The sequence below is a fragment of the Lynx rufus genome, unplaced genomic scaffold (assembly GCF_022079265.1).
Source record: "Lynx rufus isolate CCGP_SWC_20201006 ecotype Redwood Valley unplaced genomic scaffold, mLynRuf1.p SCAF_3, whole genome shotgun sequence".
In the NCBI taxonomy this organism is placed as follows: Eukaryota; Metazoa; Chordata; class Mammalia; order Carnivora; family Felidae; genus Lynx; species Lynx rufus.
This window is the reverse complement of record NW_025814845.1, coordinates 42309785-42327055: the sequence shown is the minus strand read 5'-3', so window position 1 is coordinate 42327055 and position 17271 is coordinate 42309785. Positions and strand designations below refer to the sequence as shown.

The 17271-nt window shown below is 36.5% G+C and overlaps 1 protein-coding gene across 1 annotated transcript in view; it reads left to right on the top strand.

Moving 5' to 3' along the window:
• The window catches only part of PPAT (phosphoribosyl pyrophosphate amidotransferase), a 36233-nt gene extending 22144 nt beyond the window's left edge, over positions 1-14089 (top strand). The window contains exons 2-11 of the mRNA XM_047091434.1: positions 1552-1618; positions 2419-2625; positions 4381-4493; positions 4604-4749; positions 5194-5266; positions 6282-6433; positions 6826-6953; positions 8580-8801; positions 10009-10129; positions 11620-14089. Of these exons, the coding sequence (XP_046947390.1) occupies positions 1552-1618; positions 2419-2625; positions 4381-4493; positions 4604-4749; positions 5194-5266; positions 6282-6433; positions 6826-6953; positions 8580-8801; positions 10009-10129; positions 11620-11816 (1426 nt within the window). The 3' untranslated portion in view covers positions 11817-14089. The remainder of the gene's footprint in view (positions 1-1551; positions 1619-2418; positions 2626-4380; positions 4494-4603; positions 4750-5193; positions 5267-6281; positions 6434-6825; positions 6954-8579; positions 8802-10008; positions 10130-11619) is intronic.
• Positions 14090-17271: the final 3182 nt, after the last annotated feature.

Genomic DNA, 17271 nt, shown 5'->3' with positions numbered 1-17271 from the left:
TTGTTGATTTTTAAAAAATAATTTTAGAAGTGGTTGGCAGAGGTTCTTTCTGCCCCAAGATTTATGGCAAACGTTATTTTTTTTCCCCTCTGCCATGAATCATTTAGTCTTCTAGCATAGGTTAACCTTGAAGACCACATCATTTCAGTAAAGAAATCCCAAGTCATAAGTGATCCAGTCTTATAGGGTGTATAGAGTTATGCATATATATTTAACGTATTGGTAGTATTTAATGCATTGATAATTTAGTAAAATTTTAATTTTAAATATTTAGATTTTTACTTTGCAGGTACACTTAATGTTGTACTTTTTTTCTTATTAAAATGCTAAACAGGGATGCCTGGGCTGCTCAGTCCACTGAGCGTCCTACTCTTGATTTTGGCTCATGATCTGATCTAACCCCAAGTCGGGCTCTGTGCTGACAACATGGAGGCCTGCTTGGGATTCTCTCCCTCTCTCTCTGTCCCTCCTCTACTAGCTCACCTGCTCACTTTCTCTCTCCCTCTCTCTCTCTCTCTCTCTCTCAAAATAAATAAACTTTAAAAAAATGCCTAAACAACTATAATATATAATTTTGAAAAATATTATTTTAGCCATTATTTTAGCCAAATAAGTCAATGTATTAATTGACTTATAATTAGTTATTAATGTACATATACATATATGATAGAAATTTACCTTTTATTTCTACCCTGTTATACATTCTTTGGAACAAAAATTTGTTAAAACACATCTAGTATTTATAGAGCTATTAAAATTGTGGCGCATTTGGAATCTTTATTTTATTACTCCGTAGTGGTACAGATCCTCTTAGTCTTAAGGTGTGTTATAACTACCTCCGGCCCAGCTTTTGGCTTTTTTCTTTATTTCATCACCTAGAAATATTAACGCAGAGATGAAATACAAAGTTCCTGATTAGCTTAGCATTTTTAGAAGCAGCATTTATTTTTTTGTAATAACTAAAGTGACAGATATTTGTTGGGGAAGAAAAGTGGTAAGTGCAGAAAAACAAAGCAAAAATCTCAAAAAAAAAAAAAGAATTTTGTTCATGATTCTAGTACCCACAACTAAGCATTTTACCTAACAATTTATTTGGAGATATCCATTTATATCCATACTCAATTTAGAGGTCACGTAGTACAGGGGTTAGAAGCTCAAATTCTGGAGTCAGATTGTGTTCTCATCCTGGCTGTGCTGCCACTTTCCATGCAACATCGGGCAAGTTACTTAACTTCCATTTCTTTAGTGTCCTTATTTGTAAAATGGGAATGATAATCATGATAATCATAGTATTTAGTTCATAGGATTGTTGTGAGAGCCTAATAGATTAGGTCCTTCCTATAAATTTTAGGACAGTGCCTGACATATTAGTTAGAACTCAGACAATATCGTCTATCTGGTCACCATCATCGTGAGTAGAAGGGGCACTGGCACTGGTAGCATGTAATGTATTGTCAGTCCCTGAATGCTCTTGAGAAAAGTATGCTTCATAAAGAAGCTTATCAATGAGGTAAATTTAAATTTAACAGTGATGCCTTTTTGTATTCACAGGGGTCAGGAGAGTGCTGGTATTGTGACCAGTGATGGGAATTCAGTACCAACATTCAAAACACACAAGGTATATTTGAACATTAAAAAATGTTGATAATAAAGATAACAATAACCAGATGATAACTAGTATGTTGGTGGGGGAAGGAAATTTGAACAAATAATTTGCATATAAAAGTCATACGCTGGATCAGCCTTTCCATTTGTCCAATTAGGGTCCATTTCTGTGTGATAGTTTGCTTGACTGACTTACGGAAACAGGTCATATATTTAAATATTTTAACATGCTTTGGGGTTTTAAAATGCATTTGATTTAGTTTATTTGACAAAATTTACTGTTTAGTACATCTTCAGTGTTTTAATGGAAAGTAGCTCATAAAACAAGCGCTCAACATTGTGAATGTATTAAATGCCATTGAATTGTTTACCTTAAAATGGTTAATTTTGTTATGTGAATTTCACCTCAATTTTTTTTAAATTTTTTTTTGTTTGTTTATTTATTTTTAAGAGAGAGAGGGAGAGAGAGTGCAAGGAGGGGAGGAGCAGAGAGAGAGAGAGAGGGAGACACGGAATCCAAAGCAGGCTCCAGCCTCTGAGCTGTCAGCACAGAGCCTGATGCGGGACTGGAATTCACGAACCAGGGCTGGAACTCATGAACCGTGAAATCATGAGCTGAAGTCGGATGCTTAACCAACTGAGCCACCCATGTACCCCTCAAATTTTTTTCTAAAAAGATATTTCATGGTTCTTACAATTAGGTTAGTCTTTAAGATTAGAATTCTGGAGCACATAGGATAAAAGCCTTTACTCACTAGGGCCACAAGTCTGGTTTTTTTTTTCTAAGATGAGCTTCTACTTTGACTTTACAAGGGAATGGGTCTTGTAAATCATGTCTTTACTCAAGACAATTTGAAGAAATTATATATTTCAAACCTTGGAATTGGACACACGAGATACGCCACTACAGGAAACTGTGAATTAGAAAACTGTCAGCCCTTTGTTGTTGAAACACTTCATGGGAAAATAGCTGTGGCACATAACGGCGAATTGGTAAATGCTACTCAATTAAGGAAAAAGGTAAGTGTTTTTAATGCTTTTTTTCATTATTAGGATAAATTAATGAAATGAAGTTATTGGGGATCTTGGTGCAGGATATTTTCTAATTGTCGCCACCTGTTATCTAACTGCAAAGGACAACTGTATTAGAATTACCTGGAGTATTTGTTATAATTGCAGATTCTAAGATTGAGCCCCAGAATCTGCAGCAGGAGGGTGGTCAGTCTGCATTTTAATGTACTTCTAAGGTGATTCTGATGGTACTGCTTTAGAACAGAGATGTGAAAAAGTTGATTTATGGTTGTTGTGAGAAACAGAAATTAGGGTTTTATGGGCTGTTCCTATCCCTTCAGCCTTGTCCTTATGTTCAAAGCATAAAAAGAAAATAGAATATAAACTGGATAACAAATACAAGGGAAAGTGATTTGGAAACAATTACAGGAAACCACTTGGGGAAAAGGCAAAGAATTTACTTATGTTCATTTTCGTTCATAGCATGGCATTTAGAACATTCTATGTTAATTTATGCTTATGCTTTTATCCATCATTAGTTTATCTTCCTTTTTTTTTTTAATTCCTTAGTATCTTTATATTCCTGATAGCTTATTTATCCATTCTTGCCATTCATTTATTGATGCCACGTTTCTTCAGTCCATTGGATTATAATAATCTTGATCTGGTAACCTTGGAAAGAAAACCCTCAGGTGGCATTCAGTAACAGGATGGTTATACACACACACATGCACACACAGTTATTTCCTTAGCATTCTAGAACAAGGCATTTTACATGGATGAATAGTGACAGGAGTCAAATGATGATGAATTTTGGTGGGTTGAAAATATCTAGAACCATGCTTCCATACCACTCATTGTCCTTTTATTTTCAATTCTAGCTTTGTTTTGCTCTCTTTTTAGGCACTGGTATTATAATGATAATATGTTTTTCTGCCCCTAAGTGAAAAAAAAATTTTTTTTAATTCACACAATCAAAAAAGTATAAATATGAAGTAAAAATTACTAAGAAAAACTCACCACTTAGTGATAACCACCAAAATTCAATTCCATGCAATACCTAGCTCATTTCTAGACACAACCACTTCCCAGAGTCTGGATTTCACCTCTACACATTTAGTTGCCTACTGAAAATGTTCTATAGTATCAGTTTAAACTCAACCTGTACAGGTCATTGGTGGTGTTCTTGTCCTGGTCACACTGGCTCAGAACCTTATAATCTTCATGAGTGTGCTCAACCAATTTTTATTACATCTTCTACATTTAATTGTTCCATATAGTTAATTCCTTTCTTCTATTCTGTCAGCAATAATCAGTGGGGATGGGTAGCCCACCAGCACTATCACTAACAAACCTGGATTGAGCGGCCCCAACTGTAGTATGCCACTCTTATGGGAATGTATCCTATTGGTCAGGGTTGTCAAGGGCTGAAAAAGTTAGAATCACAGTTCCAAATTCTTGTGCCTTCTCCACTCTCCCCCACCTTGACTACAGGTTTATATTCCTTCAAACTTAGTTTTCAAAAGCTATTCTATATGCTTCCTAGAGCACTTTTTTTTTCTTGCTTAAAAACCTTCAGAGACTTCCTATTGCTTTCAGCAGTGGTTCTCCATTATTATATACATGTGTCATTAGTAGAATGCAGGATTTTCATAACTGAAAATTCACACAATGCCTGATCTCTTTCCATTATGGTGGGCTACTGGGTGAGGGGTGAGGTGGAGCTTCCCCTCTAATGATTACACTTTTCTCCATTCTAAATAGCTTCTGCGGCATGGTATTGGTTTGTCAACAAGTTCTGATAGTGAAATGATTACCCAGTTACTGGCATATACACCTCCTCAGGAACAAGATGGCACCCCAGACTGGGTAGCAAGGTAATTGTAAAACTAGGCTAAGCTCACAGCTCTGCTACGAGAGCTCTGTGTTGCAGAGCTTATGTCTTGTGTTTATAACTGAAATTATTCAATTATTTAATTAATTCCAGGATTAAAAACTTAATGAAGGAAGCACCTACAGCATATTCCCTGCTTATAATGCACAGAGATGTTATTTATGCCGTACGAGATCCTTATGGAAATCGCCCTCTATGCATTGGACGTCTTATTCCTGTATCTGATATAAATGATAAAGGTAATGCACTTCAGAAGAAATACAATTTCATAATGCTTTTCCAAGTTCTTGTCCTACTATTGGTACACCCTCAAATCTTTAGGTATAGGAAGCTTATGAATGAGAAGGAACTAGATAAAAAGAAAAAAAATGATGTAGTACTTAGTTGTTTTTTTTTTGTTTTTTTAATGTTTATTTATTCTTGAGAGAGAGGGAGACAGAGCATGAGCGGGAGAGAGGGGAGAGCAGAAAGAGAGAGACACACACAGAATCTGAAGCAGGCTCCAGGCTCTGAGCTGTCATCACAGAGTTCAGCGTGGGGCTTGAACTCATGAGCCTGAGAGCATGACCTGAGCCATAGTCAGATGCTTATTTATCTATTTGGTGTTTAACTGTTCTCTTGAAATAGGTAGCCTCTTGTAAAATTTCTTGAATCCATTAACTGAATTGTCTTGTGATTTACAGAGAAAAAAGCTTCAGAAACAGAAGGATGGGTGGTGTCTTCAGAATCTTGTAGTTTTTTATCAATTGGCGCAAGGTAAGTTTTGTTTCACTCAGCATATTCACTTTTTCCACATCAGTAAAAAGTTTTTTGTTACATGAAAGTTTTCTTTCTGATGGCTGCTAGAAGACCTATCTATAAATGAATGCAGTTTCTTTTCTTTTTTTTTTTCAACGTTTATTTATTTTTGGGACAGAGAGAGACAGGGCATGAACGGGGGAGGGGCAGAGAGAGAGGGAGATACAGAATCGGAAACAGGCTCCAGGCTCTGAGCCATCAGCCCAGAGCCTGACGCGGGGCTCGAACTCCTGGACCGTGAGATCGTGACCTGGCTGAAGTCAGACGCTTAACTGACTGCACCACCCAGGCGCCCCTGAATGCAGTTTCTTTTGTACATTTTACTCAGCACTGGCACTGACTTTAATATTCCAGTAATACCTTCTAATTTTGAAACTGGCATCTTGCTTTCAAAATACTATGAGACTTATTTTAGAAAGGAAGAATCTCAACAAGGAATAATTATGATCGAAAAATTTAAGCCAGGATAAAAATGTTCTCTTTAACCTCTGTTCTTCCAAAACTGAGTAAAATTTATGGCTTTTATTTTTTAAAATAAAAATTAGAATTTAGGGATAAGATAGAAGTATTAAATTTTTTAATTTATTTTATTTTTTTATTATTACTTTTTTTTATTTTGAGAGAGCAGGGCGAGTATAGCGAGAAGGAGAGACAGAACTCTAAGCAGGCGCTGCACCATCAGCTCAGAGCTTGATGCAGGGCTCGAACTCATGAAATGTGAGATCATGACCTGAGCTGAGATCAAGAGTCAGACACTTAAGTGACTGTGCCACCCAGGCACCGCAAGATACAAGTATTAGATTTACTGCTGGAAGAATGTTAATTTTTTATTTTTTAAGCCATCTCTATATTAAACTGAACCACTTTTCCTTTATAAGGGAAGGGATTCTTTGTGTACTTTACAGTAGATGTTATTATCAGTCTTAAGGACTGGTTTATTTAAAGTCTTCTTTCTTTAACATTGTTTCCCAAGATATTACCGTGAAGTCTTGCCTGGAGAAATTGTGGAAATAACCAAACGTAGTGTCCAAACTCTTGATATTATACCAAGGTCTGAAGGAAACCCGATGGCATTTTGTATCTTTGAATATGTTTATTTTGCAAGACCAGATAGTATATTTGAAGGTAAATAAAATATCTTTAACTTTTTACTTAAGTTTCTTATTTATCTCACTGAAACATGGCGGTTCTTGGTTCAAAGGCTTACCTGGCTCTTTGGAGGCACATTGTTAGATGCTGTGGATATGAGACTGAACCTACAAGTCATAATATCACTATTTTTCCCTTTCATGCTGGACCTTGTTTTCCTTTTAGGAGTAAGGATTATGATTTTCAGATATGTAATAAGGCCAAATTTTTTTTAAATAGTGAATTCCCCAGTTTATATTTTCTGCTTTAGTTGTTTTATATGCTTTACTTTTTGTACTTCATGTATACAGTTCTGACAAGCTAGTTTTCTTAGAATAATAATGAAATGCTAAGTAAAAATAATCTATTTTTTTTCTCAAACATTCCAGACCAAATGGTTTACACAGTAAGATACCGTTGTGGTCAGCAGCTGGCAATTGAGGCACCAGTGGATGCAGATTTGGTTAGCACTGTTCCGGAATCTGCTACACCCGCTGCTCTTGGTTATGCAGGAAAGGTATTTCTCTTGACATGCAGTGAAATGCTCTTATAGCACTGAAATCAGAAACCCTTGTATATAAAGAGAAACTTACCAGTATATTACAAGGAAAAAGAAAATGTTGGATCCTTTACAACAAGAGTTATTTTCCAACCTTTTCATTCAATGGCACTGTTTTAGTGGAATCCACCCCAGATTCACCTAAAGATGAGCAGAATGATCCACTTCACTTAAAAAGACAACATCATTGGGGCACTCGGGTGGCATAATTGGTTAAGTGTCTGACTCTTGATTTTGGCTCAGGTCATGATCTCATCATGGTTCGTGAGTTTGAGCCCCACATCAGACTTTGTGCTGATGGCGTGGAGTCTGCTTGGGATTTTGTCTCTCCCTCTCTCTCTTCCCCTCCCCTGCTTGTGCTCTCTTTCAAAATAAATAAATAAATAAACTTAAAAAAAAAAGATAGCATCATGAATACCTATAGAATTTAGTGGTAATATTTACTTATTACTAAAACTTCTTTCTTGAAGCACCCTCCCTCACAAACCACTGGTTTATTTGTTCTCTATTTAGTATGGGTGATCACAAAGCCGTTTATGTTCATTTTGTGTAATGTTTTTAGTACTGTGCTTAGTTTCATTTTCCATAACCAGATAGATTTATATGACTACGGTGATCCTGGGGTGTCCTCATCTGCATTCACTATGTTGAAAGTTTTATGTTTTCAAAAGAAATGATATGCGCACATTTTATTTTATTTGTTTTTTTAAATTTTTTTTAATGTTTATTTTTTTGAGAGAGAGAGAGAAAGAGAGCAAATGGGGGAGGGGCAGAGAGTGAAGGCAACACAGAATCCAAAGCAGGCTCCAGGCTTTTGAGCTGTCAGCACAGAGCCTGACACGGGGCTCGAACCCACGAACCGTGAGATACGACCTGAGCCGAAGTCAGACACTTAACCTAGTGAGCCACCCAGGCGCCCCAATATGCACATATTTTAGATTAGTATTACCTTGAAAGATGGATAAATCACCTCCTGTCCCTCAAAAAGCCTTCTTTGCATACTGGGTTTTGTTTTTTATTTTTTTAATGTTTATTTACTTTTTGGGAGAGAGAAAGAGCACAAGCTGGGGAGGGGCGGGGGGAAAGAGAGAGAAAGAAAAATCCCATATGGGCTCTGTGCTTACAGCAAATTTTGAGATCATGATTTTGAGCCAAAATCAGGACTCAGATGCCTAACCGACTAAGCCACCCAGGTACTCCTGCATACTAGTTTTAATTCATTTCTTGCTGATAGTTTTTAATTGCTGTGAATTTTTTTGTCAGTGATTTATTGTCCTGTCTGCACACGCTTACTGTTCCTTTCCAAGACAGGGAAGTAATATTTGTTTAAGAGAGAAACATTACAACTTCTGACAAATTCAATTGGTTTTCCCAATGAGTATATTACTTTGAACGAGTTTACTTTTTGCCTTTTTTTCCCCTACAATTTAAATAGTGAAGAAAAATTGTAATCTCTTGATGGAGAGTTCAGAATAGCAATTTCAAATGTTTTCATACATATTATAATGGAAGAATGACCTAGAGAAAATAAGAATCTAGAGTTCTCTATATGTTGCTGTTCATTGTCCTTTTATTTCTTGTCAGTGTGGGCTTCCATATGTGGAGGTGCTATGTAAAAACCGGTATGTAGGAAGAACATTTATTCAGCCAAACATGCGGTTGAGACAACTTGGTGTTGCAAAAAAATTTGGAGTATTGTCGGACAACTTTAAAGGCAAAAGAATCGTTCTTGTAGATGATTCAATTGTGAGAGGCAATACCATCTCACCTATAATCAAATTGCTCAAAGAATCTGGTGCGAAAGAGGTAAGTATTATTAAAACATAACCCTAAAGTACCGATAATTAATAGTACGATACTGGCATAAAAATTGCAATTTAGTACAGCAAATGAAAATGGATAGTTCAATAAAATAAATTGTCATCTTTCAAATGAGTTGGTTTAGGAATAACTATGCAGCAACTTGGAAAACATATAATAGCCCCTCTTAAACTGCATACTAACTATAATCCTTAATAGACTAAAAACCTCAATATAAAAGATTAAAATTTTTATAAGGTTAATTTTAAAAACTCACAAAAGCCACACAATAAAATGTTTGTTTAATTTTTAGAGTACTTCTCTTTTTGAAGATGTAGAACAAATCCTACTGTAATAGATTTGCCACATTGGGTTATATTTTAAATCTCAAAGCTTATTCTAACTTTAAGTATCTTAGTAATTCAAAATACAGAAGTGAGGTGTCATTTACAACTAATAGTTAAGTGGATTCAATAATAAAATCTCTTGTAGGAGAAAGTGGCATGAAAGCAGTGGCAGTCTCTCTAGAAAGCTTTGAAAATAATTGTGATTATGACTTTCCAGCTTTTTTATGGCTGTTAGAATTATGATAATCTCTTCAGAATTCCTTGAAAATTTTGTAATTAAAAACAAAGAGGTATAAAGTAAATTCACCATTTGTTACGGTAGTGAAAAAGAATACACAACAGCTTGTGTATCTACCAGTAGTAAAGGTATCTGCCTAAGTATGATGAAATATATTGTAGCCACTAAAAACTGTAATTATGAAGACTACGTAATATGGGAAAATCTTTGCTTTGTAAGAAAGGTAAAATAATTGTGGATGCCAATTATGGCCATGTAAATGTACCTTACAAAAGGCAGAAAAGTAATAATAGAGAAAAAAAGCTCCTAATAGTAGTTAAGGTTTTTGTTATATCCTGTAGACCATTTTTTGCTTTCTGAAATGGTAAAATAAGAGGTAGGCAAAAGTAGCATTCAAGAGAAAATGAAGGTGGTCCTAGGAATATAAAGTCATTAAATGGGAAATAGAAGAAAGAAATGTTCTCATTGATAGATGGTAAAAGGAAACCATAGGCAACTCAGTAAAAAGAATCTTTTACAAGTGGCTGACATTTTGAAATCTTTGTCCAGATGCTTTGGAGTTTAGAGCAGGGCTGCTCCAGAAGGGTTATAAATGTTAGAATAATATGTGAAATGATTTCTTTCCAAGGTACACATTCGAGTAGCTTCACCACCAATTAGATACCCATGCTTTATGGGAATAAACATACCAACAAAAGAAGAGCTTATTGCCAATAAACCTGAATTTGAACATCTTGCAAAATATCTGGGTAGGTATTAAAATTTCTCTAAACATTTTTTTTAACAGAGAAAATCCAAAGCCTGTCAGTCTTTATACTTGTAATAAAAACAATGTCCAGCATTTGTTAAAAATAGATAATTTTATAACATGTTAAGCAGATACTGAATAGTATTATGAATAGAGTGCCTGGTGTGTATACACACCATGGTAAGTGCTATATTGGAGACCTAGGCCAAGGTGAGATCAGGTGAAAAGGAAGAAAGGCTTTCTAGGTAGAGGGAACTGCAGGCATATCAGTTAAAGCCTCCCAAAGATCAGATCTGAAGAAAAACAAGAATAATTTTACCACAGATTATAATAGAATAATTTAGATGTGGGTACAAGTCAAAAAGTGAAAAGCTAATGTAGGGTTATCTTTAAAAATTTTTTTTTTTTTTTCAACGTTTATTTATTTTTGGGACAGAGAGAGACAGAGCATGAACGGGGGAGGGGCAGAGAGAGAGGGAGACACAGAATCGGAAACAGGCTCCAGGCTCTGAGCCATCAGCCCAGAGCCTGACGCGGGGCTCGAACTCACGGACCGTGAGATCGTGACCTGGCTGAAGTCGGACGCTTAACCGACTGCGCCACCCAGGCGCCCCAGGGTTATCTTTAATAATGAGGTCAGCAGACTTGGAGATTAGCTTATCCTGGATAAGACAGTTGCTTTTCTGTTTTTTTTCTTTTTTTTTTAATTAAAGTTTATTTATTTATTTTTGAGAGAGCGAGCAAGCAGGGGAGGGGGAGAGAGAGAGAGAATCCCAGGCAGACTCCCCATTGTCAGTGACCTGGGCTGAAATCAAGAGTCAGATCTTAACCAGCTGAGCTGCCCAGGCACCCCAAGACATTTGCTTTTCAAATTAGGTGAGATAAACTGTTTTAATATCACAGCAGATGTTTAGCCAATGTGCCTTGGTACCTCCGCACTGGTTGTCTAGATGGCTGGTTTTGACATGCCTGTGCCTTATCAGTTAAATACTTTGAATATCATCCAATTGGTACCTTATTGTGAACACTCACTTTTTGCCCGGAACATATCTGTATTATTGTAATAATATCACAGATACCGTATAGTTAGGCCATGTTTCCCTTATAAATGAAAAGACTTAGGAAAAGTAAAGTGACCTTGAGCTTAAATTTGAACCCAGATTTTCCTGACTTCAAAGTCTGTTTTTCATAATCAAGAAAATTACTAAAGAGACTTTCTGAATCCATTCTAGATTTGAAGCCTCCAGTGCTATTTTAAATAGCAATTTAAATTCCAATTTCAAATTTTAAAAAATTATAAAGGCCCAGAATTTTATTGCTTATTCCCTCTCCCCTCCTCCACCCCTGCTTTTTTTTTTTTTTAAGAATATGAAAGAGAAATTTTTATGCTGGCTTAAGTTTTCCTGTTTGTGACTGTTGTCTCGTGAGGCAGATCTTTCTTTCCAAAGGAAGCATCATGACCTTTTCCTTTTCCCCTCTTTCCCTCTGTAGGAGCAAACAGTGTTGTATATCTGTCAGTGGGAGGACTAGTTTCATCTGTACAAGAAGGGATAAAGTTTAAAAAACAGAAAGTGGAAAAGCAGGATATTATGATTCAAGAAAATGGGAATGGTCTGGAATGCTTTGAAAAGAATGGTCATTGTACAGCATGTCTCACTGGAAAATACCCTGTGGAGTTGGAATGGTAGTTGATAGGGGCAGACCTGATGTTTCAAAATAGAAAGTTGGTCAAGAAGTTATAGTGGTGGTTATACCTTATCCATTTAACTGTTACTCCCTTGGTCAATGTAAAATGCCATATGCTTATGATTACCTTTATATATTTTGAGATTTCTTTTCTGAAAAGAGTACCAAAGTGCTATGCTTTCCTTAATGATCCTAGATAAATATTTTGGTGTCATCTAGGAGTTTGGATGATCCTTTGTTTTGTTTAGTAGTTTAGTACTTTGAGGCTACCAGTTATGAGATCATACACATTTAAGTTCAGATCAGCAACAATAATGCAATGAATAGATAAATTTCTGTTTTAGTAGGGATGGCCAGGCACTATACCTTCCCACAGATTCTTAGAAAATTTTGTGGAATGTTTCTTGAGTTATTGCAATTCGGTTGTGGAATATTTTCATAATTGAACCTTGCTAATTGCATATAATGCAACAACACTGTTTTTTGTGGTGTTTGTTTGTTTGTTTACACACAAGCATTGGCTAGCCTTTTTCACCTGGTCAGAGAAAGTAGGTAGTAAGTGGCATTTCCCAGGTCCATGCTTTAAATGGTTTGCAAGAGGTTAGACTAAGATGGTGTGATGCAAACAAGACATGAGTTAAATATAACATTTCACTCAAACCTTGAATCCATTATATCCCAAAAGTGTCAAGCCTCTAGAGTTCTTAGTGTGGTTTTGACCTTTCTTCCCTGTCTAACTTTAGACAAGTCTTGAAACATCAACAACAGTAAATACATGCCTCTTTGTGCCTCACTTTTCCCGCCTGTGCAGCGGGGGTACTTAGTAAATTAATTAATAGGGATGTGAAAAAGTGTCATACTTTTTGTGGTGGTTAGAGCCATCCTTTCACCCCTCAGTTTTAAGATAGTGCATGATTATTAGCTTTTGAAACGTTGGCTGTTATTCTGAAATTGAGATTTCATTATGATGAAGGGAGACATACAGTTTAGCAGTGCTTTGCCACCTGTCTTTGAGATGTCCTAAGGATGATTGTAAAAACATGTCTGTGGAAGGTGTTTTTCTACATTTGACTATGAAGTATGATCTATATACTACTTAGTGCCCTTATAGTATAAACCCAGCAAGTAACCTAGTACATTTGAAATAAAAAATAAATTTTTAGGTTCTAACAACCCTTTTATTCTTATTAATTATATGTTCTTTTAATAAAGTGCTTGATCATTTGCAAACATATATACATATATATGTACAAATATAGATATATCATTGCAATTAAATGATCAAATACAAACCCTGTAGGGGCCAATTTTGTTTAAGATCAAGGTGACAACTATTTTGGAATTAGCATGCCTGTCTGATTCTAAGCATCACCTTATCACTTTTTTTCCACTTTGTTTTATTGGGATCTAACAAATACAGTTTTTTTGAAGTGTTTTCCTGTAACATCTGAGATTTAAAATTTTAAGATGCCTTGCCCTCAACTCCTGTTTATGTAAGATTTTTTTCAAACATAAAAGTGTTTGTTTCTGTGTTATTAAGTTACTTTAATTTGATGTATATAGTGTCCAAATCCATTTAGGAATTTAATATTTATTAATAACTGAAATCTTCTGTCTTCATTTGGTATATAGTCTCACATATTATATTATGGCAGGCCAAGATAAAATCTTGACAGCTATTTAAGCCCATGTGCAGCAGGCATCAGCGGGTTAGATAATGCTGTGGCAATGACACAAGCAAATTGACATTTGAATAAAGCCCTGGGACCACTTGAGTGTATAGCCTCTTGTCTTAAATGTATTCCTCATATCAGCATGGAGGAGGCAAGACCTGTGGGTCAATTTTGAATTGGCCTTACTTACATTTGATTTTTAAAAACAAGAGACTCAGGGAAAGTACTAAACCAAAATCTCTGATTTGACTTTCGTGTTTTCCATAGTTTTTGTCTCCCATTGTTTTTATTTTGTTTTATTGAGATGCTTTTATAAAGGAATATGGGACTGTGAGAGTTTGGTTATTCTACAAATTTCTTAATGTTTCTCCATCATGGCCTTTTATTTCACAAGTTTCTGAAGTCTGAATTCAATTACAGTTTTTTACATTTAATCTCAAATGTTGTTTAACTGTTTTAAATAGCAGAGTGCTGAAAATTACAAAGAAGATGAAAAAATGTGTTTTCACAGGATCTATATTGTTGTGAATTAAACTAAGCCTACTTTTTTGTGACTTCATTGTGATGTATTGGTGATAAATATATGTAATAAGTGTGTTTAAGTATGTGTGTGCTTTTTTTTTTTAATAATGACCTTTGGTTAGTGCATTATGATGAGTAGCGCAGTAATAGTCACATCCAGGCTCCATTCTTGGCACCAGCTAGTCAGATCTTATTTCTCTGATCCAGGCATTTCAATAAATAGACCAGTGCTTATGAACCAGGCAAAAGTCCTGGCTGAGTAGGAAGGAGAAATAAAGTTATTAGAAACGTAATGCTGAGTAAGCACTAGAATAGTGGTAAGTTTTGTGGAAATACCAGTGAGAATGGGGAGTGTCACAGAAGAGGTGGCTTAGATTTCCAAAATGTAAGTGTGTGTTGGGGGAGTTGTGTTGTTTTTTTTTTTCAGTCAAATTTAGGTAAATCAATAAATTGTATATTCAGACAATAGAACTTTATTCAGTCCTAAAAAGGAATGAGCTGTCAGGCCATGAAAAGATATGGAACTTAAATGCATATTACCAAGTGAAAGAAGGCAGTCTGTCAAAGCTGTATACCGTGTGAGTCAAACTTTATGCCATTCTGGAAAAGGCAAAACTATGGCTCAGTTCATGATTGTGGGATCCAGACCCACATTGGACTCCATGCTAAGTGTGGGGCCTGCTTAGGGTTCTCTCTCTCCTCCCCCCTCCCCTTTTTCCCCCCGCACCCCTCCATCCTTCCCTCCCTCTCCCTCTATCCCCTGCTTACGCTAGCAAGCACATTGTCTAAGATGGAAAAAAAACAATGAAGCCATCAGTGATTGCCAGGAGTTAGTGGGGAGGAAGGGATAAATAGAAGGAGCACAGAGAATTTTTAGTACCATGAAACCACTCTGTGTGATATTATAATGGTGAATATATCTCATTATATATTTGTTCAAACCCATAGAATGTACAACACCAGAATAAACCCTGATGTAAATTATAGACTGGGTGATAATGATGTGTCATTGTAGGCTTATCAGTTGAAACAAATGTACTGCTCTGCTTGGGGATGTTCATAATGGGGGAGGCTCTGCAATATGCAGAGCATATTGGAGGGCAGGGGGTTTGTGGGAACTCTCCTTCTGCTCAATTTTGCTGTGAACCTAAATTAACTGCTCTAAAATATTGCCTATTTTAAAATAAACATACTAAGTCCCACCTCTAAACGACAAAAAATAAAATAATATATGCATATATGTTATTGCCTCTGAAAATCTTGCCCGAGGGCATCACCTGAATCTCATGCCTTCTTCGAGTTTCAGATAGAGCCTGGTCAACTCCTAAGGGAAATTGCCTTCTTGTTTCTTAACCAAGTCAGAATAAATATCCAAGCCTCTCAAAAAAACTGCATGCTGCTTAGACATTTTAGACTAAGCTATAGTATGCAATGTAAATTTGTGTGTGTGTGCACACGCGTGCATAAATTTTCTTCTTAAGTAGCTAGGAGTTCGATGGCAGGAGCTGATGCTTTTAACCTTTTTGGAAGTTCTCAGGATCTACCATAACACTGAACTCCTTGCACTGTGACAAAATGGAAAACCACTGCACAAAGGAGGCCCACACAGGAGGGCCCTGTACTCTTCCTCAATCTCTGAATTTGCTTCACTGAAAATTACTTGTTTGACTTCACTATTGACATACTGATGGATATCTTCAATATGATGATTTTGTGTTAATTTGGCTAGACTTTGGTGCCTAGGTGTTTGTTCAAACACCAGTCTGGATGTGGTGAAGGTATTTTTAAGATGTGATTAACATTTAAATCTGTAGACTTTGAGTAAACCAGATTACTCTCCATAATGTGAATGGCCCTCATCCAGTCGGTTGAAGGCCGTAAGAACAAAGATGGAAATTTCTTGTAGAGTTTTTAAAATTGCCATAGACACCCTGCTAGAGTTGCCAGCCTGTTGGCCTGCTCTACAGATTTCTAATTTGTCATCTCTCCAATTGTGTGGGGCAGTTTATTAAAATATATCTATTGGGGCACCTGGGTGGTTCAGTTGGTTGAGCCTGTGACTCCAGCTCAGGTCATGATCTCACAGTTTGTGAGTTCAAGCCCCATGTCAGTTCCACATTGATAGTGCGGAGCCTGCTTGGGATTCTCTCTTTCTGCCCCTACCCCACTTGTGTGCTCTCTCTCAAAAATAAACAAACTTTTAAAAAAACTAAAATACACATATCTATCTCTGTGTCTCTGTTTTTCAAATGTGTATTTTTTATATATATTTTATATGGGGTGTGTGTGTGTGTGTATAAAATGTTGTTTCTGTTCCTTTACAGAACTTTAATAGACTCCTTTTGCAAACAGCATGACCTCCCTCATCCATCCATTCTTTCCTAGCCACCTGACAAAACAAGCCTGAATGAACCCAACCACTAATTTTCTCCGCCTTCAACTTGGCAGCTGAGCACCGTTAAGAGTAAATCACTGTTCTCCCAGTTGTGATGCTACAAAGCAGACAACAGGGAGCTTATCTTTAGGGTAGTAGGACAACGTGATTTATAATGTATATTTGGTCTTTGTCCTATTTCTAGCACAGATATCCTAAAGCCCTTAGGATTTCCTAAGTGATAAGAGCAATTAAGTGTCTTTTTCGAAAATTCCAGTGTAGCGGTGCCTGGGTGGCTTAGTCGATTAGGCCTCTGACTTGGACGCAGGTCATGATCTCGAGGTCCATGAGTTTGAGCCCTGCTTCAGGCCCAGTGCTGACAGCTCAGAGCTAGGAGCCTGCTTAAGATTCTCTTTCTCCCTCCTCTCTCTCTCTCTCTCCCCACCCTTCCCCCACTCATGTTCTGTCTCAACAATAAATAAACATCTAAAATTTTTTTTTTAATTCCAGTGTAGTTAATAGTGCTGTATTAGTTTCAGCTATACAATATAGTAATTCGGCAGTTCTGTGTAGTACTCAGTGCTCATCAAGATAAGTGTACTCTTAATCCTTTTCATCTATTTCACCCCCACCTACCCACCTCTCCTCAGGCAACCAGCTTTTTTCTAAAGTTAAAAGTGTTTTTGGTTTGTCTCTAATAAAGGTGTCTTGGTATTCATAACAAACTCCTTTCAAACACACCTGATTTGATGTTAATGAGGTGACTTTCTGAACGTATCTCATAGGGGATAGTTGCCAGGGGAACTAAATACATGATTAGAGGGTTGACCATTCATTCCCATTGCCCTGACTCTCAGGGAGAGGAGGAGGCTACAGGTTAAATCAATA